The sequence below is a fragment of the Corapipo altera genome, unplaced genomic scaffold (genome assembly GCF_003945725.1).
Source record: "Corapipo altera isolate COAL_440 unplaced genomic scaffold, ASM394572v1 44, whole genome shotgun sequence".
Lineage (NCBI taxonomy): Eukaryota > Metazoa > Chordata > Aves > Passeriformes > Pipridae > Corapipo > Corapipo altera.
The window spans coordinates 2,076,148-2,103,796 of NW_020884880.1; the positions used below are offsets into that span (position 1 = coordinate 2,076,148).

At 38.7% G+C, this 27,649-nt stretch overlaps 1 protein-coding gene across 4 annotated transcripts in view; it reads right to left on the reverse strand.

The window, feature by feature from the left end:
• Positions 1–1,408: 1,408 nt before the first annotated feature.
• Positions 1,409–27,649, reverse strand: part of CDK6 (cyclin dependent kinase 6) — a 137,354-nt gene continuing 111,113 nt past the window's right edge. For all 4 annotated transcript variants that reach the window (XM_027639241.1, XM_027639242.1, XM_027639243.1 and 1 more), the window contains exons 6-8: positions 17,587–17,637; positions 13,530–13,665; positions 1,409–11,911 (exon numbers count right to left, since the gene is read on the reverse strand). In XM_027639241.1, the coding sequence (XP_027495042.1) occupies positions 11,765–11,911; positions 13,530–13,665; positions 17,587–17,637 (334 nt within the window). In that variant the 3' untranslated portion in view covers positions 1,409–11,764. The remainder of the gene's footprint in view (positions 11,912–13,529; positions 13,666–17,586; positions 17,638–27,649) is intronic.

Here is a 27,649-nt window from a genome sequence, read left to right on the forward strand (position 1 = left end):
TAATATACAATACTTACTGCATTTGTATTCATTTTACATTTTTAGACAACAGAAAAATATAGCTAGAAGGGTGAAGCAGTTTTAAATACAAAACTAATTTTTTGTGGTTTTACTTTTCAATAATTTGGGAACAACTAAAGAGAACTCAACACTGTGAAAAATTTTATTATATTGATTTCCATACTGAAGCCTCAGCACCCAACAATAAATACACAACTTTGCTTTTCTTGCACTGCCAGCAGCAAAACATTCAGTTCCAAAGGACTGTAATTCTGATTTAATACATTATTGATAACTTTCTGTGTGCCTTAATTTAATTCTGCTGTATTGACACATGATTAGTTTTGCAGTCAACCATCTTTACAAACTTGTAAAAGCTAAAGAATATGTTATACAGTAAGGTGCATGCTCCAATGAACTTCAATGCAGTCAATGTAAAGTATCCCCAGCTGAGGGTGTTCTTGAAGCAGAAAGCCCCATAGGGTGAAATCTGGGACACAGAGCAGGCATGCAGATAGATCAAAGGGCTTTGTTCGAAAGCTTGCAAAGGGAGCTCTAGAGTTTCCCAAGTGTCTGTGTTACTTCCCAGCCATTCTGTACAGCAGAAACATACTTTTTGCTAATGTGTATATGGTAATCAGCAGCTGTGCAAGAAGAGGAGAGAAGCTGCAGGATCTCCTGTACAGTAATGGTCCAAGACTTATACCACAGTTCACGTGGTAGCCCCTTGATGTCATATTGATGACTAAAAGGTAACCCAGTATATTTGAGTAACAATTCAAGAAATCGCTTTTACATTTTCTGTGCCTCTGCAGGTGATATTGTATTTCACACATAGGCAATTCTAATGCTGAATGCAAAGAATGTAAAGAACACTGACTAGTAACTATTAAGCATAGAATAAAACCCTCAATGATGCACCTTTAAAAGAAACAGTAACACACGCACCTTTTCATGTTTGTACCCTGATTAAAAGAACAATATGAATTTCAAGTATGAAGTGATACAGTGAAATCATGTCCTGTGAATAGGTATCGACGGTAGTTTAGGTAGTACAGTTTGCACCGTAGGTAACTTTCCATCTTGCAGAAGAGAATCCTACTGCATATGTAGGTAAAGTGACTTGAAATGCTAAAACCCAACATGCCAACTGTCACACTAGTATAAACCGATACAATGCTGTAGAAGTCAACAGGACTATGCTGATTTTCACCAGCTGAGTATATGCCCTAAGGTGAATGAAGAAGAGTATTCCAAACTGCTTTGCATGTTTTCCTTGAATTATCAAATCCTAGACACCTCCAGAGCAAATGATATTTTATGATAAAAAAGGTGGAAAAAAGAGAAAAAAAAAGAAGTCAAACAGCATTAGAGGCTGTTTTAATTTTTTGAATGTATTTCATGTTTGTGTTTTGGGTTTTTGGGGTTTTTTTGTAAAATTATACTGACAAATGCAGGTACCGAGAGAGATTTTAATTTGCTAACAGATATTGGTCTGGTGTAATATCGATTAATAAAATTACTCTGGATGTGTCTCAGAAGCTGTCGCTGTTCACAGTATTCTGTAAACCTGAAACCACAAGTTTTAATAATGTCTTTTGAGAACATAACTTATCTTACAGATTCTGAAACCAGTATCCTATGAGAGTTACAAAACAGGCTTAACTTTATACAAGTCTTTTTTTCAGTGGGATTTGTAATGTGTAAGGTAGGCACACATGGAGCAGTAAGAACTGAATCTTATTTCTAACACATTTATGTACCAGCATCCTGCTTTTCTCCACATATCCAAATGCCACTAAGAAATGCATTTCTAAACTTTTGTATTAAAAAAGGAATGAAAAAAAATTTTGAGAGAAGTAATGTTACTAGAGTTAAGATTTTTATCACACATTACCTTTATATAGTATTCTTGCTGATTTACTAAACTTAAGTATCCTTCTATAGACCTGAGCTGCCTGACACTGAAATTTGTAGACTTACAAGGCCAAACTCTTGGTTTAATTTAACTGTATTCAGTGGAGTTACAAAAAAAGTAAATCATCCTAAATGATTTAAAATACTTTGAAACCCCCATTCTATTTCATGCAATTGTCCATGCACAACCCCTGTCCCCCCCGCCCCCCCAAATTTGCTGCCTTTATGCTTTTGTTTAGGCAGCAATCTTACTTCAAGCTCAGGTGGGCAATTTTATCACTGCAAAAAACTTTATTCAGTTACAAGATGCTGCACAAACACAGCCCCTGGCCTAAAGCATCTGGAATCGACAGATACCTGCTGGACCTGCTACAAACAAACTAAAGCCAAAGGCAGTCTATGTAATGTTCTCTAATTTTAATTTTTCAGACAACATTCTCCCGCTATCTGTAAAATTAGCTCTACAATAGCATTTTGAAGTAATCTGCTTATTCCTTTACATATTAAGACAAAGATGCTCTAAAGCATAAAAAATATTAAATCTGAACACACATACTACTTTAGTTGCAAAACTCAATGTACAGTATGAAGCTTATGTATAATTTTTTTCTGACTGATCTATCTTTCTGTCTCTCTAAGAAGCTAGCTTCCCTTCAAAAACCAAAACTGTATACTAAATGCAAATAAAGCAGCAAGACTCAATACTTTTTTTGCAACTACCCTTTCGCAGGACTAATGTGTTTTCATAAGAAATAATATACTGAATTATAATAGCAATAATTTAGATTAATGTCAAATAACTTGAAGATAAATGTGTCCACATCTTCAATAAAAACTGACCCCGTTTACTCGTGTCTTGGTGCTGTTACTAACCATGTGTCCTCACAACTACAGTCAGTTACTAAAGTAAAGCCTTTTTCTGCAAATACTTTTTGTGAGCAACTATACTCATATGAGTAAACCCCCTCTACTCTGTGGGACTGCTCAGGTGAGGTATAGTACTCATGTGTTTGCAGACTTAAGCCTTCAGACAGAAGAGTATCAAGCTATTGAGGAAGTACAAATACACACTGTTACACAGAAAGTAAAAGACAGACATACCCACAAAAGCACCCTGTGATACCTTTGCGAGTCATAATATAAACATTGTTTCCAAAGTATACAGTTCCAACTTCTAAGACATTATTTTGAGGGTATAATTTTTCTTTAACTAGAGCATTTGAAGACATTATACTTTTAAAGCTGTTCAAAGTAATGCAGCAAAATATTACATTAACAATAAAACCCATATGAGATTCAAAGGTGGATACAGACCACTTAAATGAACTGGAATGAAACGGACCATAAATACATTAATCTGAATGCTTGTTAAGAATTTACATGGAAAGTAAAGACTACAAGGAGAGAATGAATGTTCATCTGTGGACTTAGTTTCAGTGCCAAAATCATATAGCTTTGTGGAGAAAACAGGTCCTACTGGAAAAATAAATGGCACCTCTATATTTTCCCTGTCTTAAGTATTTTAAAATGTGTTTCTTGCCTTAACAGAAGTGACTGCCTTGCTTGTGAAAGGTGCCTGGCTAAGAGACCTCAAGACTCTTTCAGTCCCTGTTTCAATAGGATCTGGCTCTCATTCCTTACCAAAAAGCACCGTCATAATGTAAACTTCTTTTGCTCACATTGCTGTGACTCCAAGTGGGTTGTAGGAGGGATGTTCAATCTCCAGGCAAAGTGATTTTGAACAACGTGGAGAATGACAGTGAGATGGTTTAACAGTGCTGAATGCAAGGCAGGTGTCATGGATATTGAATTCTATTTGTTAGAATTTAAACAAGACAACTTCACTCTCATGACCAGTGACAGGACTTGAGGAAATGGCATGAAGGTGACTCAGGGAAGGTTTAGGTAGATACCAGGAAAATGTTTTTCACAAAGAGCATGGTTGAGAACTGGAGTGGGTTTCTCAGGGGAGTGGTCACAGCACCAAGTCTGACAGAGTTCAAAATGTGTTTGGACAACGCTCTCAGGCACATGGTGAGATTCCTGGGGTGTCCTGTGCAGGACCAGGAGTTGGACTCAATGATTGTGATGGATCCCTTCCAACTCAGCACATTCTATGATTATGTGATTCCCTTAACACTGACCACTAGAGAATGATCAAATTTTTTAGACAGTGCTGTCCTGCTCTCTTTTTGAGCTGGTAAACTATAGGGTAATGAACTTCTATTAAACTTATGCACAATAGAAAGGACAATGGCAGTGGTGGAGGCGAAATAAATCAAAATAAAGCAAAGCTGGAAAACCATTGGGTTGCTAGACATCTAGGGAGAAAAAGCCTCTTATGATGCTGCAGTTCTTCTATCATGTTATGATAGATAACTTCAGTTCAAAATGTGCATGGCAACCAAAACTTTCATACAAGCACATTCCCACTGAGCTTACATAAGCTACCTTGTACAGCCTCACATCCACAAACTTCTAGCCAGCATCCAATTTTTCATGTACATTTTAATTGCAACCCATGGCCACATCCCCCCTTCTTAAAAGGGACTCCAAGATAAAAGTCCCTGCAAGAAATCATGATGGGTTTTGGGTCTTGCTGGAAAAACATTTGAGAAGCACTTCTTATTTAACTAGCACTCTGCAAACCCAGGCTACATTTTGAACCTGGTTTGTTGGGTTTTTTTCTATCACAGATGAAGGATGATTGTTTGAGATGTATCATCTCCCTGGAATACAACATTTTCTTTTCCCACAGAATGTCGAGAAATCAAAATTATCTTTTTTTCTGTAGTGGGAGTTTTCTTAGGGAAGTTCTTACAACACTGCTGTTTAAAAAGAGAAAAAAAGTCAACTGTCACAGAAATAGTAAGTATACTGTCCCCTCTAGATCCTGGGAAGACTTTCCTAAGGAGAATATTTTGGGGGTTAAGGTCTGTTTGTCCCTAGTACTTGTGGCAGGGGTCTTTAATCTAAACTGCCATAGCCAAAAGAAAAGGAATGAGCTTGACTGCCTACCTGAACATAAGTTATCTTGAGAGCTGGGGACTGCTTCATAGTTGCTTTGCCTCATGCTGGGAGGAAACCTCTCCCTGGGAATAGTGGTCTTGGGAAGGGGAGAGGAAGAAGTAGGAGGCTGGCATTGCATCCATTTAAAAACTTCTATATAACAGAAGCATCATTGGGTGTTCTTGTAAATGTGTGCATCACAGACAGTTTTTCAGGGATTTTCCGTACTTAGTGAATGATCTTCTAAATTAAAAATTGTTTTGGCTGACCAAATACTTCATGGTCAATCTAATCTATTCTAACTCATTGCTTTGCTTGAACTGAAAAGTAGCACACACTTTGCCATACTCAACTGTACTATTTCCCACTTCCTAATTAGGAGCAAGTTAAAACCGGAGTACAAATCACTGGCTGCCTGCAGACTGGGGGGCTGCAGAATTGCAAAGCAGTAATTTAGCTCACAGCTTCTTCAGTGGCAGCGGAACTACGAGCGGGGTCAGATAAAAGTGATAGGCAACTATTGCTGCAGTGAGAGGAAGCAGCATGCTGGAAGACTGTTGAGGAACAGACTCCCCATGGTTTCTTTCACAGTCAAAGAAGGATGATCAGGGATAAGGAAAGGACAGCTTGAGTGGTTGGGTGATCTGTCCCTATATGTATTTAACAAATGCCAGAGAACTACTGTGTAGAATTAGAGGTTTCCCATCCCTGTAACTGAAATTTGTCTCTGTGCCAAGCCTAGTTGCTCACGCTTAATGGAAGGACCAAAATGAGCCACTCTGTGCCAACACCTACCCTGCCACCCACGCACACAGAACATAACAAAATGCTATGTGTCTCACATTCTGTGTTTTTGGACGTTGCATAACAATAGTTAACACTAGCTCTCAGATTGGCACAGCAGCTCAGAAAGCTCCATTCCTACTGTACAACCTACAAAAACTTTTCTTTTCCCACAGCAGATGACTTTGCATTGTTACTTGCACTGGGCGTCGGACAGACCTGCTCTGCTCTCAGACCTGCTCCTGTAAGATTGGTGAACCACCCGGACTGATCCAGCAAAACTTGCATGCAGATAATCTTATCAAAATCCAAGTGTGCAAACCCATGCTATTTTGGATTGCCAAAACTGGGCTGCAGTTTGCAGCAGGAGTCAGCTGGTAGTGCACACCATTGCACATTAATAGACTGTTAGCGGCTCTCCTGCAGTAGAGCTGTACGTTCTCCATTTCTGCAGCTGAACTACAGGCACTGTCTCTGTGGCCAGCTTAATCTGCTCTCAAGATGTCTCATAAGATTTTTTTTTTTGTATCTACCCAGAAAAAGCTCTTGCTTCTACAAAATCTGATTTAAAAAACAGAGCTGGTGCTGTGTTGAAAAATTGCACTGGAAATCATAACTTGAGTTGGCATAATAAGTATCTGGCACTAAAATCCTGCTCAGGAGTCTTGCTTTATCATCTTATGTTTATGAAAGTAAATGACATGAGAAACAAAACGTGGGAAAAGTCTTCCTCCTACTTTTATATGCAACCTTTCCATATAGTCAAATTCACTTGCCAACGGTCCTACTCTCTTGTCCATTTTTCCTACCTTTGCATCGCATAATTTTCCCCCTCATCTAGCCACTCAAATTAATCCTAACATTCAAGAACTGGGTGTTCTTTTCTTTTAAAAAAGGCTGAGAATTCACATAACATGACGTATGTGTGAATAAGAGGAAGGGCTTCATATTGCTCAATATTCATGACAAACTTTTAAGGAGTAATTGTACAAGGGAAGCTGTGAAAATTTTCAGTCTGTGAAAATTCATTTTCCACTCAGTGGCAGAGACTGGTCTTTGGCTGGATTTAACATGAACATGTCACTGGGATTGAATATCCATGTAAACAATAGAAAATGTGTTCTTTTCTGGCATGTGGATGGGCTTAAGGTGCAGAAAGCTAACAGTGTGAATGCAAATTTGACTTGCTCAAAAATGGACGGTGAGCTTGAGAGCTTTACAACATATTCATGGAGACATCACCAAAATAAATCACAAGTTTAACATGACATGTCTCCTTTTAGTAAAACACTATAGGTTGCTTTAGTGCAAATGAAGATTTAAGTGGTAGCTAGAATAAGTTTGTATTTGGATGCTTTTTTTCCATAAAACCCTATCAACTTTGCAAGGTCAGTGAAAAACTATCAATTTCAATGCATATTTAATACACATTGTTTGCATTTACATTTTTCACGTTAAAAATATGCTCCTTTTCATTTGTCCTGACAATATTTTCCCAATAGTTCCTTAAAATCTCCTTTTTAATCTTTACTAAGTGTCAACTGTTTGTGTTTTTGTTTCTGGTTTTGTTTGTTTGCTTGGGTTTTTACAGAAGGCAGTATCTTTAGTCTGATCTTTTTTGGAAACAAAAAAATCTGCTCTACCACAATCATCCAGAATCAAACGTTTTATCTTTATTTTCCATATTAAAGTTGGTCTAATACCTAACAGCAGAGAGAATAACATGTATAATAAAACACACTTCTCAAAAGACAGTGAGTGAACCTGTGAAAAGTAGCATGGCACAATATTTTCTTCTTATTCATCAAAACAACCAACAATTACTTTGCAAACATGACATCCTCATTTTTTTGTGTTTTAGGACAGAAACAACAGGAAAAGACACTCAAACATTTACCAATGTGGACTAATAGGCTGAAAAAAACCTGGAGTGTGGACACAGCCTACACAGAAATATGCACAAACCCTATTTTTAGAATTTTTTTACTAGGCACACAGAAGGCAACACAGGTGTATGCAAAACTAAGGCTAAGCAAGGAGGTGCACAAAGAGATTCTTTTCTAATCACTGGTTCTAGGCTGTGGGACTAAAAGAGGCAACACTTGATAATAGGGATGACATAGGGGACACTGACACTGCGCAGCTATTGAAAATTTGGAAGAACTTTGTTGGAAATAGCACTTGTGAGCATAACTGAAACCTGTTTCCATAAGGAAGTTGAAGAAAAAGAACTGGAAGGCTGTGTGGACAGGGTGAAGAGAGAAAAGGGCTGCTCCATATGGATTTCTATGGTGCAGCAATTAGCACTTAACTAGCTGGCTTTGATGATTTTTTTTTTCCCTTGGCTATTTGGTTGATTTTTTTCTGCAGAATTATGTAGTAGTGATTAAAAAAAAAAAAGGTTGGTGGGAGATAGAAATTGCTCCTTCCTTACTTAGAACACCCTGTTCTCTGCTGAGAAGAGCACAGTGTCTGCTTGTGGGTGCTCAAGGAGCTATATTTAATATATCTTTTGTTATTCACTATTTTTTAGCTACTGTTGAACCACTCCTGTAGAACACATACAGGCTTAGCTATCACTAAGAAGAACTGCACTCTGAAATCTTATTTAAAGAGTGTACAAAGAGTTTTCATCACAGCGCTTTCTTTTTCCACATACACAATTCCTACATCCTACACATAATAGCAGTAATGAGTAAAGGTACTAAAATACTAGAGATATACCAGTGTAAAATAAGAAGAGCAAGGGCATGGGTTTGAGCACAGTCCCACGGTTGTCTGTGCTGCCTAATTACAAACACGACTCCTGGCATGATTTTAGCCAATGACAGTGCTTTGCCCAGCCAGAGAACAGGCTTTCTCATTTTACTAGTGTAAGTGAAGCCTCACAGTTTGGCAGGGAAGACTGGAATAAGAGTAAGCCTATGGCATGTCAAATGGAATTTCTTCCTAGAGATTTGGAAAAGGAGGTAATTTGAAAAATTATTGGTCCTTTGAATCTAGGCCCTTGCTACCATAAGGACCCTATTAGAGAAATATTTTCCCTAACCCTGCCAAGACAGAACTTAGATTTCTTGTTTATGTTCCTTCCATTCCCACTGGAAGGATGTTCCAGAATGTGACCATTAATGCAGCCCTTTGCAAGCTGTTCTCCTGAATGCCTCATTTATAACCTGATCCTACTACATTAGACAACATACAGCACCATGTTGCAGAAGCTCTACTTTTGATTCCATAAACCAACCTCCATTTTTCTCTGCTGCTCTCTGAGCTGTCTGATACTACTGCTTGGGAATACTCCTCCAGTAGTTAACTTCCTTGTGATTTCCACATTTTCATTAGTTTTTGGGCCAACACTAACCTTTGGCTTAAAGTGTTCTCTCCTCTCCTTTTTTTTACCCTAATAATGTACCTACATTCAGCAATCATATTCTCTTCTACCCTTTGCTTTGCTAAGCTTAATACAACAAGTTCTTCCTACGTGGAACAGACGTACATTTCTATCTGAGAGTTTTAAACCTAATTTGAAAATATTGTCTTCTCCCCTACATTTTCACCCTATATTAGTTGGTGGAGAGCTCTGGGGAGAGTTCCCTGAACAGTTGCTGGGAAGCCACACCAGCTGAATGCCCTGATAAGGTATGTATGATAGACAGCTCAGCACAAGGTAAAATGTGGAATGTTTTTGAAAGTGCTAAACTCTGTAGAAAACTTTTCTATTTGCTACTGTTGCAAGAGTCTCCTGAATTTTGTCTCTGTTTGTTGTTCTAATTAGTGTTTAAAAATTGTTAGCAAAAATTTCATTCTGGCACATCCTTTTCTTTGAATGCTAAAAATTAGTCACGCTGGGGTCCATTGACCCATGGAGGAATGGAGTTGGGAGAACACCAGTACAGTGGGTTCACAGTTACCCTTGGACGTAGAAACAGAGAGAATGACAAAGGGAAGGCCAGCATTAGAGGGTTAGCTGCTGTGACCACTCCTTGGCTTTCAACTGGCTGCTCACAGAGCTTCCAAAATTCTTGTGTTATGCATCTGTGCTATCTCTGTGTGCAGATGCCTTGTGCATGCTCTTGCCAGGTTAATTTGCAACTTGCCTGTTCATGCTGGTAAGTTTTGCATAGGCTCATTCTGGGCATGAAGAAAAGCACAGGCCACTGCATGCAAGTACGCAAGTGGTCCTTTTAAAATCTGTCTTCTCTAAAGCAGACCTAATTTAACCCCATATCACATACTTATGTGTCTAACAGTAACAAAAAACTTTATCCAAGAGACAGGTAAGATCCACTCACGATCCTGGTAGTGGACCATGTCCCAGACAGTGCAGATACCTGAAACAGAGTTAACAGCAAAGTTTGCCACATCAGTCAGTCTATCACAAGAGAGATTTGCCAGGGAGAGGGCTACAAGTTCCTCTGTCGCAACTAGAAAAATTATATTGCTCAACTCACTGCTAAGGACCTGCTTCTGCCAAGCATGCTGTCGATGAGGATATTATGCTGGTTCACTACCTAGACAAGATCAAATAGAAATGAGGAAGACTGAAGCCTAAGGGACTGTCACAGGAGTAAGCAAAGCTGGCTGCCTCACTTAGCATCAGTTATACTTGTTGGACCAATATTTTCCCCCAAGTCATATCCAGGTAAATGCACTAAATTAGTGCTAGGGAACAGCTTTAATGGATTTAAAATATTTAATTTTCCCCAGTACAGTATTAAAAAAATAAAAGTTTCCTTTCAGAATACTGAAAATATATTTTAGTTAAGGTAAAAATACTAAATATAAAATTCTCATGTAATATTTAAAATAACTGCTATAAAGATGTGAATTGCTTAGTTATTCTGACATTCAATAATAGCACATTAACCCTAGTGGAGAGGCATGTGCCAGTATACCCACATGGTGGTTTAGGAGAGAAGGTCATACATTTCTGCATAGAAAACAAGTCTGTTTAATAAGTGACATCTGAGGGATTTTGAGACAGTAATGTTATGCACTTGTGATGCATGGGAGGGTGTTGCAGGTAAGGCAGCGCAGTATACAGCATACAGCAGCACAAATACTTATCTGTGCTTATTACAGGTATAGGATTCTCTGCTTCTGAACCAGAAATATTTTTTCTTTTTTCCTTTTTGGCTACTAATCAGAACAGGTTGAAGGTGAAAATCTGTATTGATTTTCATTGGCTCTGCTCATGTCTTTGAGCTGCATATCAAAAAATTTCGAATGAGAGAAGGAAAATATACTTGCAGCTGTTTCCAGGGGAAAATGATGGGCTAGAATGTGCCTGCATTTCAACACAAACTAGCCATTTGGAAACTGAAGGAGTTTTTAAGAACAAAACAGTTTTTTGAAATGTGCACACAAACGCAGCTAGACAATAACTTGCTTGTGCATGAAAAAACCTAAAAGTTGGTACATTTTTTATGATCGCCATCATCACTGTTATATTCATAGAGCAATGACACAATAAAATAATTCATCCAAGTTTTCAAGTGGGGAAGCACCTGCATATATGCTATGAATGAACAGTAGCTGGATGTATTAACACGTGTATCAGTTAACTGCAGGTTGCAAAGATCTGATATTTCAATGCCATTCTGTATCACTGTAAGAGATCAAAAATAATAATAAAAAAGTACCACATCATGCTTCAGCAGCTAGAGAGAGAGAGAGAGATTGCATCATGTTTTGGCAGTGACTTGATCATCAAACTCCACACTGGCAGCATTCAATATTAGAAGAATAAAACGGCGGCAAAACCAGTCAGCAGCTTCTCTTCGTCTGGAGTTTTCCCAGGTAGATAAACAAGACAAAAACAAAACAAACATAAAGCTACAATGGGAGCAGGCCAAAGCCCTGGCCCTTGCATTGCTCTGATAAAGGTAAACTAGATTGATTTCCATGGATAAGCACATCACAATCCCAAAATAAAAGATAAGTGCATAAAACCTCCAAATAATGATCTTCACTAGAACAGCTATGTGGTTTGTACGGGACAGTGGCCTTGTCAGCTACATGTCTTGTTCATTTATGGTTCATCTTCAGTCAGCACTTATGATGCATTCACCTCACTGGAATTTTGGCTGGATGACATGTGACAGTCCAGATTCTCCTTGAATTTCTCCAGATCATGGAAATACGGGTGAGAGAGGGCAACACAGGCAGATATTCTCTTGGCTGGATTGAATGCTAAGCATTTCTGAAAGTATGAAAAGAAGTTGGTTTTAACTAAAATGTACAGTTAACAGTGCTATCATTGCATACATACATTATGCATAGCACCTTCAGTTTATGATCAGTATGAGACACAACAGGGTCTCTGTAGCTGGTGCATGATGACCATCATATTAAAACAGTGGGGTCACAGTATAAGAACATGGCATCCCCTAAACTAGAAGAAAATTACATGCTAGGAAATTCAAGTGTTCATAGTTTAGGAAATCCCAGAATGTAGGTTTTCTTGAATTCACATGCACAGGACATGCCAGTGTTCTGTGTTCAGTTTCTCTCTTTTCTTTCTAGCTGCACTTTGATGGTCTTCTTCCCAGATCTGTATCCCAGCCTTTGTCCAGCTAGCGCTGAAATCTCTCTTGCAGCCCTGTGTTTTATACCTTGTTCTTCACTCTTCCTTCATTCACCTCCAAATACTATTCTTCCTACTTGTCTAACCACTTCCTACTCCTACTTTCTTTTCTTGTACCATAACTTCTATCATTTAACTTCTGAAATATAATTCAGTGATTTTCAATCCTACTCTCCCCTTTTATCTGTGGCTCCCAGTTATCATCTCTTTGCCTAACATGAACAGATTCCCTTCCCACCTCACCTTCAAGGCATAGATATTTGTCTTCTTCTTCCTTCCCTCCCATCATGCCTCACATTCACTGAGCTCTCTGCCATATATTATACCCTGTTGCTCCCAGAATCTAATTCTTGTCCCATGTCTAGCTTCCATTTGCAGGCTGTCTGCAAGCACAGCAGATGTGTTTCTCCCTTGTTATTTCAAGTGTCTAGATGCAGTTCAGCTTTCCGCAGCTGGGAGCTGCAGTCATAAGGACAATGGAGGACGATTTGCTGTTGAGATAACATTGGCCACAGACAGCCGTTCCTAAAGGGATGCACCAAGTCTTTGAAGAATTGCACTGAGCCCAGTCTACCTAGCCCATATGAATCAAGATCTTTTAAAGACTTCTAGAGAACAAATTTAACTCGATTTCAACAAGCGCAGTAAGAGGCAAACTGAGGCAAGGTTACTCCCTATATTCCACCTGAAGACTGAACTCAAGGACTGGGGTTTCTAACGTATCTATACAAATGATAGGAATAGCTGTACCAGCCCAGTTTGATTGCTTCTGTTCAGTCTTGCCATTTGTAAGAGGCAACAACTGATGAATTCCAAGTCTCAAGTTTTCAGCACTCAATGGAAGGCATGCCTATTTCCTGCTTTATTCTGGATCCAGTATACCACCAAAAATGGTAGATCTATTTTTATACTCACTTCAGGCCTATACAATTAGAATGTCTGAATAAGTGGCACTGCAGTGGTGAGGAACTAATGATAAGATCTAAAGACAGATCAAACAGGTACTTCCCTGACTCAGTTTCCTAATCTCTAACTATTCTCAGCTCTGACGCCTCGTGAGCCAAAGGCAGCGTCTTTTGCTGTTTTTTCAAACATTTACATGAATTTGTCTATCTACTTTTGAACTTTCCTTTAATAACTCCATTAAATGGACACTTAAGTGTTTCTTGGCATGTTGCATGCACAGTGGCAACTATCAGTCACACGACTTGGGGAACAACAAACAGGAACTCACAAGAAGCAAGTCTTTGCCTAGTTCATCAATATCTGGTACAAATTTTTCAATAGGTTGTGCAGGTCTGGAAGTAAAAGCATTTCTTGGAAGGGCAACATCATTGGGCCAGTCCTCTTCTTCTGGGAGTCCAATTACACTGTGAAATAAAAAACATTATGTCAGGTCTGAATATTTAAGCAGCTTCCCCTTTATATTGATTATATTGAGTGGCAGTTTACTTTAGAATATTTTGGTTTAAATGAGCTTAAATATTTAATTATAAAGTAGTGCACCGATCTCTGTGAATAGAAGCTGATGGGTGTAGGTCCTCAGTGTGCTTGGCAGAAATCATTTTGTCGCCAGCACAATTTTCTGGCCTAGGTCTCAATTTTCTGAGTCTTTTTGTTGAAAAAAAGGCTCAGTGCTTTGGAAGAAAGTTGCTCAGCTCTTGACTGGATGGTGCAACATATGTCCCATGTGCAACACAGAATTATTAAAAGCAGTAAATTTCAAAGGGGAATTGCATGCAAGGATCTTTATTCACAAGAATAGGGACTCAGAGAAGAGTGTGGGTCAAGATGAGGGTAAGGCAATAAAAGGGATGTTTCATAATGCTTCAAAGCTATGTGCAGTAATTGTTGCCCAAATTTAAACAATCTATTTGCTTCACAATACATTTTTCAAAGTCTCAATTTAGAAGCGGCAAGGCACTTGAGCATCCTTGTGTTTTTGCTTTCAATTGTATTTTAATTTTCTCTTTAATAAAATATTTTAATTTCTTTTAATAATGTACTTATTCTTTAAATTATAGAAGATATTTTTAATTATTAAATAATAAGGTTGAGGTCTAAAATCCCCAAAAATGCAATAGTAGGTAAACCTCCAATAATGGATTATGTCTCATACATTTCATATTTTAGACTCATGCTAGTATCTGTGGGATTGAAACAACGTTTTCTGATGAAAATTCTGGAAAAGATCATATATTACTTGTCAGATTTCAGGAAAAATACATTTTTATAGCCTGTAAAAATCGAGATTTTTAATGGGAGTGCTGACAGGGTAAGACAAGAAAGGACACAAAAATAATGTCACTGAATACTTGGGTCTGCACAAAGCCCATTGCCACTAGGGAGCAGCATTGACCTTCCTTCTTACTGAGGTTGTCATTAGACTGGGTGAGGCCATGGGCCAAACACACTGAAGTAAATCATAGGTTACCTCAGCAAGTGGAATTACCCCACCTCTACCTACATGGATCTGGTTCACCTAAAATACCTCTGAAAATTAGTATGTCCTCAAAATAACAGCATGGCTGGAAGGGCAAAGCAATTACCCTTTCAATCTCAGGACAATTAAATTTTACTATATCTGAACATATCACAGCTTTTGGGAAATGCTAAGTTAAATCTGTGTGAAAAACTGAATTTGACTTCTATCATCAGGTACGGTGTGGGCATGGGGCAACCCCCTTGGCCATGGTAATTAAAGGATTGGCTGTTCGAGGATCTGGACCCATATTAAATATAATACAAACAGCATCTTAGGATGATGGGGGAGTTAAGTATTTTAAATAACAATGAGATTTAACCTGTAATTCAAATGTGTTTGGTTAGTCCCATTTCTTTTAACAGTCGCATGACAGAGCATGAACAGGGCAGCATAAGCACGGGCACAGGCAAAGCTAATGATAAGAAACCAGGAGGCAACCTGTTAAACAGGGAGAGTTGAAAGGAGAGACATCTTTAGTTACACACTCACGTAGTACTCAAAACTCTTAATAATGAATGTCTGAACAGATGCTTTAACTCTGGTCTGGTAGCACTACCATTTCAGTGACTAAGTTTGGAGTATCTTGGATGAGTTTCACCTATTGCCAAAGGTTCAGGCTTGGTCTTGAGAAATGCTGAGTACTTTCCACTCCCATTGATCACAACAGGAGACAAGTCTGTTCAAACCATTGCAGCATTTAGCCTGAAATCTATGAGGATATGCCACATGCTGACAGTGTCCTGGAAAAGCAGGGAAATGTTTTGGGCCATGTGCGAGGGATTTACTCTCACACTCAGTGGAATTCTACCTGACAAAAATCAGAATGCAAATGCAAAGCTAAGGCAGACCACAGCCCCATTATCTGAAAGAATGCATCAGTCCAGATTGCAGGAAAATCCCGAAACTACTTTCTGTCCAAATTAATCTGCAGAATGAGTCACTACTGTAGAAAGGAACAACCCTCCTACAAGAAGAGCTATGCCTAACTGTAGGGGGTTCTCCAACTGTGGAAACACAAAATAAACACTATCTGGCATTACCCCTCAGAATCCAAGACAGAAACTTCTGAACTATTTAAGAACTGCACAAAAGAAGCAAACCCAAACTTTTGCTTTAAGTAGATGTGCAAGAAGGAACTTCTTCTAAATTTAGCATGGTATTTTCTTTTCTTGGTGAATTCTTTTCTGCACAGGTAATCTCAGCCCCTAGGGATGGAAAGATGCCTGTTGGAGGCTGCCATTAGCAGCTATGTATTTAATCCTAGCCCAGTTAATTTTCAATTTCCCCTTAAATGTCATGAATTAATCAAAATCCTTCAAAAAAATCACAGCTATGTCTTTTTTTAATTATAAAATATGTTGTATGTATCAAAGGTGTCTTCATTTAATAAAGCAGAACAATGTAGGACTAAAGGAGTAGCTTTGGCAGAAGAAGAAAAAGTGAACTTTAAGGACTGATTTTTCTGGATTGGGCAGGAAGAGCTATTCAGCGCATGACAAATTAACCACACAAGTGAGTCACATACACTGGTATGGTATGCAGGAAAGGGAAGTCAACTGTGTGAAATCAAGACCTGCAATTTAGGAACCCCATATTAAATAATAAAAGTACTTAGAAACAGATCTGTTATGATTTGAGAACTGGAAAAACGGTTAGGCAGAGAAATTAATTATTTGTTCCGTTTAGGCTTTTCTTAGAAATTTTACTATCTTCTCTTTGGAATATCTTCAAGAAAATAATCTTTCAGAATAATACTTCTCTCTCTCTCTCTCTCTCTCTCACTCACTCTCTCTCTTACTCTCTCTCTCACACTCTCATTTTGTGCTATCTATTTCTTATTTCATTCAGATTCTTGGATCCCTGCAGCCTTTTCCATACAGAAAAGGAAGACAGAGGTGCAGAGGCAAACAGGCATTCATTCTCTGGATTGGTATCAGTCCTACGTGGCTTTGGTTTCCTAACTACATGCTACATACATCAGATCTTAAATTTACATGGCTCTTAAAAATACAGAAATGTTTCTTACTCTGAAGACCTTTTACAAAAAAAGTAATATAATCCTACTTAAATCATATTGGCAATACCAAGAACTTAATTTTGGAAGAGAATTATTCTCCTTCAGAGAGTTTAAAGTCTACCCACTTCTTTATTGTATTGGATATATCTGAAAAAGAGAAACACAAACTCCTAGAAATGTAAAATGGTTTTAAAATAAAGCCAATTCCTCTCTGACAAAGCATATGTTAAAATGGTGATATTCCTTCCGTTCTCATAGTTACCTTCCTGACCATGATATGGACTGTTAACAGGCTACACAGCAGATTTTAAAAGCTAATATAGTATTTTATTTACAGAAGTCTTTTCTGCAAAAATGCTGTTGGTATTATCTTAGAGATTTCAGGTTAATAAGTTTTAAGGTTGTATTCTGAAATGCACAAAGAAATAACTGAAAAATAAAACCTCCATGTTTGTTTATATGAAGAAAATCTCCTGGACTTAAACGTTTGGGAATATGTATGAATGGTACATGCACAATATGTTTAAGAGACTTAAAAAGCCCCAAACAGAAGTCGCATAACTTCCTGATGATGGCTGTTAGTTTTGCATAACTATATTCTATGTTGCTTCCTCCTCCCACTCTGATACAGAATATACGGAAATATCATGTTGCATATGGCAGCAATAGGAAATATGTTTTAGGAATAGTTTGTTTTAGTCACATTATTGCATAAGAACATGGCAAAGAAATTTCACAGGCTTTCAATGTTAAACAGATATTGACATAATGCAACTAGTTATTACTTACTCAAAGATTTTTCCTAGCTGATCAACATCTGAATTTCCACGGAAGAGTGGTCTGAAAGAATAAAAAAATTATTTTAGGATGTGACTTGCTTTAATTAATGTGAATTTATACTTGTCATTGACAGTTGCCAAAGTAAAGTGAAAAAGAGTTATTTTTTTGAGACTTCACTTCTTCTGCTTCCATGTTTTATCCAGTCTGTGAATGTACCTTTCAAGTTTCTACGAAAACTGACAGCCAAAGGGGACAGATGACACATATTTTTTAATAAACTACCTTTTAAATTTAATTGTGTCCTTTAGCGTGAATGAAATAACCTTCTCTCAACTAACACTATCCTAAAAATGATATCATCAACAAAATAGTTTTCACTATAAAGAACGTATAGCTGCTAAGACAAAAAACCGGAGTGAATGTCATGCAATTTATCAAAACATAATAAAATTAGAGATTAATTATTATGAATATAAATTCAAAATTAAATTTCTTGCATACCGTATATTGGAAATGTGCTCCTACATTTAAAAGGTCAAATAAATGACAATGGATTCATGAAGGTCTGTAAAGAATGGGGTGTGAAACAGTACAGAATTTACCTTGAAGTAGAGGAATACTTCTGCTGCATAAATAAAGATATGTTCAGGAAAAAACAAATCATTAGGCTGAATGTCCAAAGGCTTTCAGAAAAACAGTGACTAAAAATACTTTCAGAGAGTGGTACACACTTTTTCCTTTCAAAGTGCAATTTAAAATATTTTTACTCATCATGTATAAAATACTATCACCCCATAGTGCCTAAGGAAAATATGAAATCCTGATTTGTATAGCAGTATAGCTGTATTACCACCTTTGTTGAATTCAGTAAGTTGTGAACAACAGTGCAATTTTATGTTGAAACTCCCAAGATATTCCAACATTTTGCTGACAGATGATTAAAGATCTGGCCAAGAATGAGGGCATCTGTGAAGATCAGGCCACAGATGTTGCATACCATTTTGGTTCAACAAATGGTAGATTACTCCAAGAAACACAATTAAGGCAAACTGCAAACTGAGATAGTAACTTGGGTCGACTGATAGCCAGGCTGCCTCTTTCTTTGGGAGCACAGCTCTCCAGGAACAGTGCATGCTGTAAACTCATGGTTACAGTTGCTAAAGCTGTTCAACTGAGACACAGTGACTTGACAAACAATGTATATTCCCATGCTTTCACTGGCAGCCTTTGGTTATATGGCAAAACATCCATTCTCCTGCCCCTCTCGGTATACTCATTTTCTGTTTAATACAGGACCTTTACACCACTGGTAGCCAAAGACAAAATTTCACGTTGCTTTTCAGAGGAGAAGACCTCTCCCATTTACACTGGCAGAACAAGGAGTAGTCAACTATAGTCTTTCCCCTCTCATTGATCATATGCAGGAGCAGGTGTATGATCTCAACCTCCTTTTGCTAACCAGGAGTTATTACTGAAAAATGGCACTTTACACCTTTACACTCATGTAGACAATAGAACTCCACTGCCTGTCTTGTGGGTCCATACCAAATACAGTAAGCAGACACAGAGCACTGCGACATTTCTTAGTTAGACATAATAATCTCTTCAGAAATCTGTGCCACCAAGAAAAAGCAGTAATTGGCAGACATGCTGACCAGCTTTGATGAACTAATTATGCATTTTGTCTCGTTCATGTTTGCTGCCATTCAGGTCACGTTGTATCAACTTATACTCCAAACTCTTTGTGCAGGGACATTGAGAGAACAATTTCATCAAGTCTGATTTGAAACCGCATGACATGAGATTTGATCCAATGGGGTAAAATGTGGTAGCCCATTACTTTCCATAAAGGGCTTTATTTATTTTGATTCTGAATAAACTATAAATAACAGATGCTTTGCTTCCCAGACACACATTATATTCCCTAACTGAAGCCACTTTGACAAGACCATTGCAAGTCATATTTTGGGATTTCTGTATTTTTTTAAGCCTTAAGGTATACAGAAATACTGGCTTCTACAAAAACCCAAAGCTTAAGTCACTCAGCAATTCAGTCCATCACACAACAACTGGTGAAGTATGAAATGGATACCGCCCTCACTTTAGGAGAAACCCTCAAGGCCATTCAGCAGGTGAAAATTGGTAAAGCAGCTGGGGCTGATGGAATTCCACCCGAAGTTTGGAAACATGGGGGCCTTGCACTCCATGCTAAATTTCACGAGTTTGTGGTGCGCTGTTGGGAACTAGGCGAGCTACCATCAGACCTTTGTGATGCAGTCATCATCACCTTGTATGAGAAGAAAGGAGATAAATCAGACTGCTCAAATTATCAAGGTATTACTCTACTCTCCATTGCTGGCAAAATCCTGGCAAGAATACTCTTGACCAGACTAATACCTGCTATAGCAGAAGAAATTCTACCTGAAAGTCAATGTGGTTTCAGAGCCAACAGGAGTACCACAGACATGGTATTTGTTCTCAGACAACTGCAAGAGAAGTGTAGGGAACAGAACAAAGGTCTCTACGTAACCTTTGTCGACCTCACCAAGGCTTTCGATACTGTGAGCAGAAAAGGTCTATGGCAGATTTTGGAACATTTAGGTTGTCCCCCCAAGTTCCTTAAAATGATCATCTCACTCCATGAGGATCAACACGGCCAAGTCAGATATGGCAATGCACTTTCTGAGCCCTTTCTAATAAAGAATGGTGTGAAACAAGGTTGCGTCCTTGCACCAACTCTATTCACAGTCTTTTTCAGCATGATGCTCCAAATGGCCACTGCAGACCTCGATGATCAGGACAGTATCTACATTTGATATCGTACTGATGGAAGCCTATTCAACCGAAGGCGACTGAAGGCCCACACCAAGACCTTAAACCATCTTGTCCGGGAGCTGCTTTATGCTGATGACGCCGCCCTTGTCGCCCACACAGAAGCAGCTCTGCAGCATTTAACATCCTGCTTTGCAGAGGCTGCTGAGCTCTTTGGGCTGGAAGTCAGCTTAAAGAAGACAGAGGTTCTCTATCAACCGGCACCTCAGGAAGTCTTCCATCATCCCCATATCACCATTGGCAAATCAGAGTTCAAATCAGTTCAGCAGTTTAATCACCTAGGTAGCCTCATCTCCTCGGATGGTAAGACTGACGGAGAGATAGGCAACAGGTTAGCAAAGGCATATAGTGCCTTTGGAAAACTTCATAAAAGAGTTTGGCAAAATAAACACTTGAAGAAAAGTACAAAGATCAGTGTTTACAGAGCCATAGTGCTGTCTACTCTCTTACATGGATCTGAATCATGGGTCATCTACCGCCACCACCTGTGTCTCCTAGAACGCTTCCATCAGTGCTGTCTCCATACAATCCTAAACATCCACTGGTCAGATTATGTGACCAATACATCTGTTCTAGAACAAGCAGCAATCACAAGTATTGAGGCCATGTTGCTGAGAACACAGTTGCGCTGGGCAGGACACGTCTCAAGGATGAAGGACCACCACCTCCCTAAGATCCTGCTTTATGGTGAACTTGCCACTGGCTGCCACAAGAGAGGAGTCCCGAAGAGAAGATAAAAGGACTCCCTGAAACAACATCTCAGCCTTGGCCATACTGATCAACATAACTGGTCTACTCTGGTCTCCAATTGGGAGGTCTGGAGACACACTATCTGTAACGCTGCTGATGCTTTTGAGAAAGCACGCAGGATCACTCTTGAGGAGAAAAGACGACGCAGAAAGAATCGTGCCTTGCAGAATTTACCACCTAAGGAGTCTTTCTGCTGTGCCTTTTGCAACTGGACGTGTCTATCTCGTATTGGCCTTTTTAACCACCAACGCGCTTGTAACAAACGTGGGTAGAGCCCTTCCCAAATCTTCGTTCACAAAGCCCAGCCATGACGATGATGAACTCACTCAGACATGAGCATCTACTTCTGTCCTAAGATCTGATTCTGATTCTCGAAACTTTCAGTAGCTACAATCCTAGTTTTGTTTGTGGCAGCAGACACACTCTGTATCTTCCAAAGTCAAGCAATATGACAACTTTTGACTTTTTTTTTAACTACTACTTGAAATTAACATACACTTACTTTGAGTATTTAATTTTGGCTCGAGTATTAGAATATTGGAGCCCTTTAAACTAATACAATCTACGCATTCAAATAATCATATCCATGCAAATGTAAAGCTGATTTAATGTTTTAAAATGTATGCTGAACCTTGCATTAATGTGAAAGCTTGGCAAAGTCCGCCTTGTTAGCAAATCACCCTAGGCAGTGTCATGCCAAAACAAGTATGATTCTTCGGATTTTTAAGGGAGGTTTTTCCCATCGTTGCTGCTGTCTCAGATTCACTAAGGGCTGAAGCAAGAATTTAAATTATTATGAATATATAATTATACAACACAAGGTGACCTTCCAACATACTTTGATATTTCATCATAATTAAGTGTTATTAATCCATCTTTCAGCCTCCTATCCATCCTACCATCATGACTACAACAGGATGCCAACTCCAGGTTAGGCATCACAAACGTAATGAAATTTGCCTCATGGATTTTGGCTGGAGGCTCAATTGGAATATTGGGCAGATGATTAGGGAAATAGATCCACTTAATCAGCAGCTGTATGAAGATCTCATCCCACATTTTGGCACTAGTCACTCTTTAGTAATGACTTGCCAGCTCTGCAAGTCCAGTACACATAAAACCTTCCACCTCAGGATGATTTTTTAAAAAATTCTATTCTTAAAGGTGGACAGCTCTCCCACCTTTGAACTGGGAGCATACTCAGCAGTCACAGAAAAGTAAAATTTCACCTTTGTTCTTGGTATCTTTCACTTGACTCATTCACCCACTCACTCCCTGAGGTTTATTTACTCAAGCTAGATCCAGAAGTCCTGACTTGAGGATATGTTCTCCTCTCTGTGATCATAATCTGTGTAAGACTGGTTAAACTCTGAGAGTCTGATTTTGTAGTATTCCTTCTTTTTTTCCCTCAGGAAAGTCATGGAACTGCATTTGTATCCTGTGGCAGAAGATTTGAGTCTTGTCCTCTGGCTTCAAAGAACTCCTAAAATCTGTATGTATGTGCACCTCAGGAAAGGGGGATCTTCCAATGGATGAAAGGGCTATCCACAGGGATACACTTGCCTTTTCTGTGGTTCCTCAGTCCTCTCAAATTTCCTTGACTTTGCCTGCTCTGAAGGCTCCAATACCATTGCTGTTATAAAACACACACCGAATAGGGAAGAAGATGGGACAAAAAGATTTAGAGTGCACCTGTATTTGATTTCTGTTTGCGCAAGAAGTCTCAGATGTTTCCTATTTTTGTTGGTTGTTTTTTGATTTTTTAGGGAGAGGGGAGGAAGAAAATATTACAGGGAATATGCAGATGTCCATCCTTTTGACTACTCCTTCTCCAGGCCTTGGAGCCAGACCATTATCCACTGCCTCTGGAATGATGTCTGTTGAGTGGAGGAAAACCCCTTTCATGTCTAATGTACGATCAGAATGCCCTTAGCCTACAGATACGAAGATATGTTGGAAGCATCATATTACTACCCTGTCCTGCTAAAATAAACTCTTCCTGAGTCAATAAGCATGTTCCATAGTTTCTGAGGTACAAAATATGAAGCTGCACAATTAAAGGGATACTAGCTATGAGTATGTGTTGTGACTATTTCCACAGGACAAATCCATCTACCTTTCTCTATGGCAGTCCAGCACAAAGATGCACATAACTCCTGGGCTGCATGAAGAACAGCATTTCCAGCAGGTCAAGAGAGGTGATCCTTCCCCTCTGCTCAGCACTGGTGAAGGCACACCTGGAGTGCTGGGGGTCCTGTTCTGAGTTATCCAGTACAAGAGACACATGGACATACTGGAGAGTGACCAGCAAAGGGCCATGAAGATGATTAAGGGAATGGAGCATCTGGCACATGAGGAACAGCTGAGATAGCTGGAACTCTTTAGGCTACAGAAGAGAAAGTTCAGTGGGGATCTTTATATGTATAAATACCAAAGGGAGGCTGTGCAAAAAAGACAGAGTCAGGCTCTTTTCAGTGGTGCCCAGTAACAGGACCAGAGGCAGTGGACACAAACAGAAGCACGGGAGTTTCCCTGTGAACACAGGGAAACAATTCTTACTGTGGGGGTGACCAAGCATTGGCATAGTTCCCCAAAGAGATTGTGGAGCCTCCCACCTTGGAGATGGTCCTGGGCAACCAGTTCTAGGTGGCCCTGCTTGAGCTAGGGGGCTCAGACCAGATGATATCCAGAGGTCCTTCCAATCTCAACCATTCTGTGATTCTGTGATAATACAGAAATAAAAATACAGATGATAACATAAGGTTGCAACGTAAAACATCACAAATCCTGAAGAAGTTACCATCTGCTTATGGTTTAGAAGGACTTGCACCACTAATTTTCTGGCCAAAAAGCTCTCATGCTTATATGTAGCTGAACAGACTAGATGTAACCAGTCACCAGCTTCAGGCTCCTTTTCTCTTGTCTGTGTCTCAGCTCATGTTTTTGTTTCATGCTGAGCTTCACCTTCACTGAATATTCTTTCTATTTGAACTGTATATTAGTGTCTGAAAGGTCAAGTATTTTATTTTATAGACACTGTGTTTCATGTCTGTGCTACTCAGTAAAAACTGAGATATAAACATTTCCTAAGCAAGTCTCCATGAAACAATTTTCCCTGGTGCAACTCCATGGATATGCCAAGGGAATTCTTAGAAGTACTGTATACAATAACAAAGCAATGATACCCAAGAAATAAATGAAGTTTAACTGCAAGCTGGCCACATTACTTCTAGACTTTACTTTCAGTCTTTGGTCTACAAAGCAGAGTATGTACTTTTCATTAAAAAAGTTAGAATTTTCATAAAGATCAGAATTAAAGATATTGATAAGCACTGCTCTATTCTATACTACAGTGCAGACACAAGGGAAAAAATCTAATAAAACCACGCGCATTGAGGCAAAGGAAAAGATATCTGCAGGCTTCTTGACACTGACTGACATTTTGAACTAATTAGTAACATTCTGACTGGAAACTATCTTTTAGGTTCTGCAACTGGTTTACTAAACTACAAGTAAAATGGACACATCGAAGAAAGTTCATGTGAAGAAAAACAGTACTGAAGAGCCAAAAAAAAAAGCGAAGAAAATATCTTTCTAACCAAAACATATTATTGAGCTACCATGACAGTTCTGGAGTTGCAAATACAAATCCTTCCATGGCTAGACAAGCCTAGTATCTTTCCAGATATGTAAGACATAACTTCCAAAATAACTACCTGGGTTCTTTCTGCTAGTCCGTTTGCTCAGTGTGGTGACAACAGCAGTTGGGAATTCCAGCCCCCTCCTTGTTATTGCAGCAAAACGGTAAGGATAATCTCTTAGTTACTGACTTGAATATATGAAATATTCTCAGTGAAAACCCTGTATATTGGTGATCCACAAAAAGAACATCATGAGTGGGAAAGGTACAACTTGATTTTTGGGCAAGTGGGGCTTAGGTGGTCTGGTTGAAGAGATGCCGAGGAGAGGTGTTGGGAAGAAGAGCAGTGAATTCAGGAACAGGTAGCTGCTGTTTTGAAGGCATTATTTAAGATGGGGGAGGTGTTGAAATAAAAAGTCCATGATTATTTGACAGAGTGAAGAAAAAGATGTAAAGGGAAATGATATAGCAATGGTTCATGAAAGTTGTACATGGAATTTTAGAATCTGGTAGTGTTGTAGCAGTTACGTCTAGGAGTTTTTACATCTGTATGTATAAGAGCAACAAAGTGATGGTGAAGAAACTAAAAAAGCTAAAGCCAAGCAACATTTGCCAAGGAATCCTGCATCATGCCATGGGAAAGCTGCCAAGCTATATAGTCAGAGATATATTTAAAGGATGGGCTTTTATTTTTTCCTTTACATATTACAAAACGAGAATAGCTGGTAAATAATTTTGTCAGATTCTTAGTTACTTGTTATAAAACAAATATTTTCATTTTAAGAATTAAAACCAAATATGACCTAAAACTAAAATTATGAGATGACTAGAAATAACATGATCTGGACTGTCCCGTGGAAACCTTTATTCAGAGGGATTATTTCTGAGCTGATTCCTCACTCTTGTTCCTACCCCTGTTTCCCTTTGACAGATTGCCTAGACAAGTCTGTACTGGAGGCATGAAAAGAGAAAGTAAAGCAAGAAAAAAAAGTATCACTGTTTAAAGATGAAGATCCCTGGCCCTTCTGATATGTAAAATGAGTAAGGTACAATATAAAACTTTACTCTGAAAACAGGCCAGGCTGACAACATTGTACGCTCTGGACAGTTACTCACTTCCAGTCACAAGTGACTTGCCTCAGCTGTTGTGTAATTCAGAGTTCTCATTTTAAACCTAACATTTTCTTGTACTTCTCCCTCTTCTTTCCCTTTAATAATATCTTTGTGTGGGTTGGTGCCAGACACTGCATAGGAAGAAGTTACTTCATGTAGAGGTTATTATACTTAATCATAAATTGCTCAAAACTTTTAAGGAACTTATCTTCTCTCCTCCTATATATAAGAAGAAAGATGACACAGATAAACATCATGACTGAGGAAATACTCTTCAGCTAAAATCTGACAGAAAACAGATCAGCCATCTTGAGTTTCTCATTTTAGTCTTTAACGGCCCAATTTTTGTCACTTGAAAATCTATCACTCTTCAAGTAGGATAGTACCAGAATCATGAATAATATCTCTAGGATAGGGCTATGTCAATACTGAACCATTATTAGAATCAGATCTAATGCATCAAAACCTGCAATAATTATTATTTTCTCTGGAGTTTCTCATGTCACCCAGTAGACAGAAGCAGGTAAAACAGGTAGTTTCTGAAAAATTACTGCAAATTTCCAGTTCTCTAGTGCGTTGAGTTTATTCTCCACTGCTATTTAAAATGAAGTAAATGAATTCTAAAAATAAAGCTAATATTCTGACCCCCAAATGCACATATAGCCTAGTTCCTAAGAAATATATGGGATTTTTTCCTTGAACTGAGAAAGCAAAGGGCTTTCCAAGCTGGGTGCAGATACGAGCCAACAAGGGAAAGACCCAATTTGCAGACAGACATGCATGTTCCCCTTTGCATGCATAACTGAATGGGAAATGTTACTAAAAGGGAAACCAAACACAGGCATCGTTTACAGTCTTATGACCAAAGCAGGGCCAGACTAATCTGTAGAGTCAAGTCCATCCAGTATACAGCAAAAAGCAAGAAAAAGACCATGAATGAGAGAAAATATAAACATCTTCAAAGCTTCCTTAGGAACTGGCAAAGGCAGATCTTTTTCCTAGGTGCTTAAAATGTGCTTGGCACGTTTCATGTAAGCATGGTCTCAGGTGGCGTGGCCTTGGATCAGAATGATGGGCCTTGTCCCCCACCACTGACATAAAATGGATCTTTATCACAGACATCAACAACCCTAGGATAAGCCAAGTGAGATCTGGTTTCACAACTTCTTATAAGAAAAAAATGGTGCTTCAACAGAAGGATACATACATACATACATATATATATATGTGTATCTATATGTACACACATATAAACTCCCAAAAGTAAGATAAGTGCAGATATTCTCTTTCACCAGAATATGCTGTAATATGGGCAGATATCATCTGTTCCTGGGCAGAACTGCTTCAGAATTCATTGTTTAATATTACTTTTTGAAATAGAAGAGCCTTGATAGATTGAACGTCCTTCACTTACTCTCAGCACGCACGTCACAGTTCTCTTATCTGTGGATATTTGTTTCCCTGCAAGATTTGTAGGTTTATTTCACTAGGACTTTAAGGGTTATTATCTCAACTCAGGAAGCATGATATAACAGTGCCACCTTGAAAACTGTCCCAACATTTGAAGCAAAATCTGGAAATACATACACAAGTGACCTTGGAAAAAGAGAAGGGGAAAAAAAGTAGAGTCTCTTTCCAGGATGGAAAAAGAAGCATTCCTCTTGTTTGTACTGACAGCTCTACCAGCAATATGATTGAACTGTCTGTGTGCTAAACACCCACCCCATCACTGTGCAC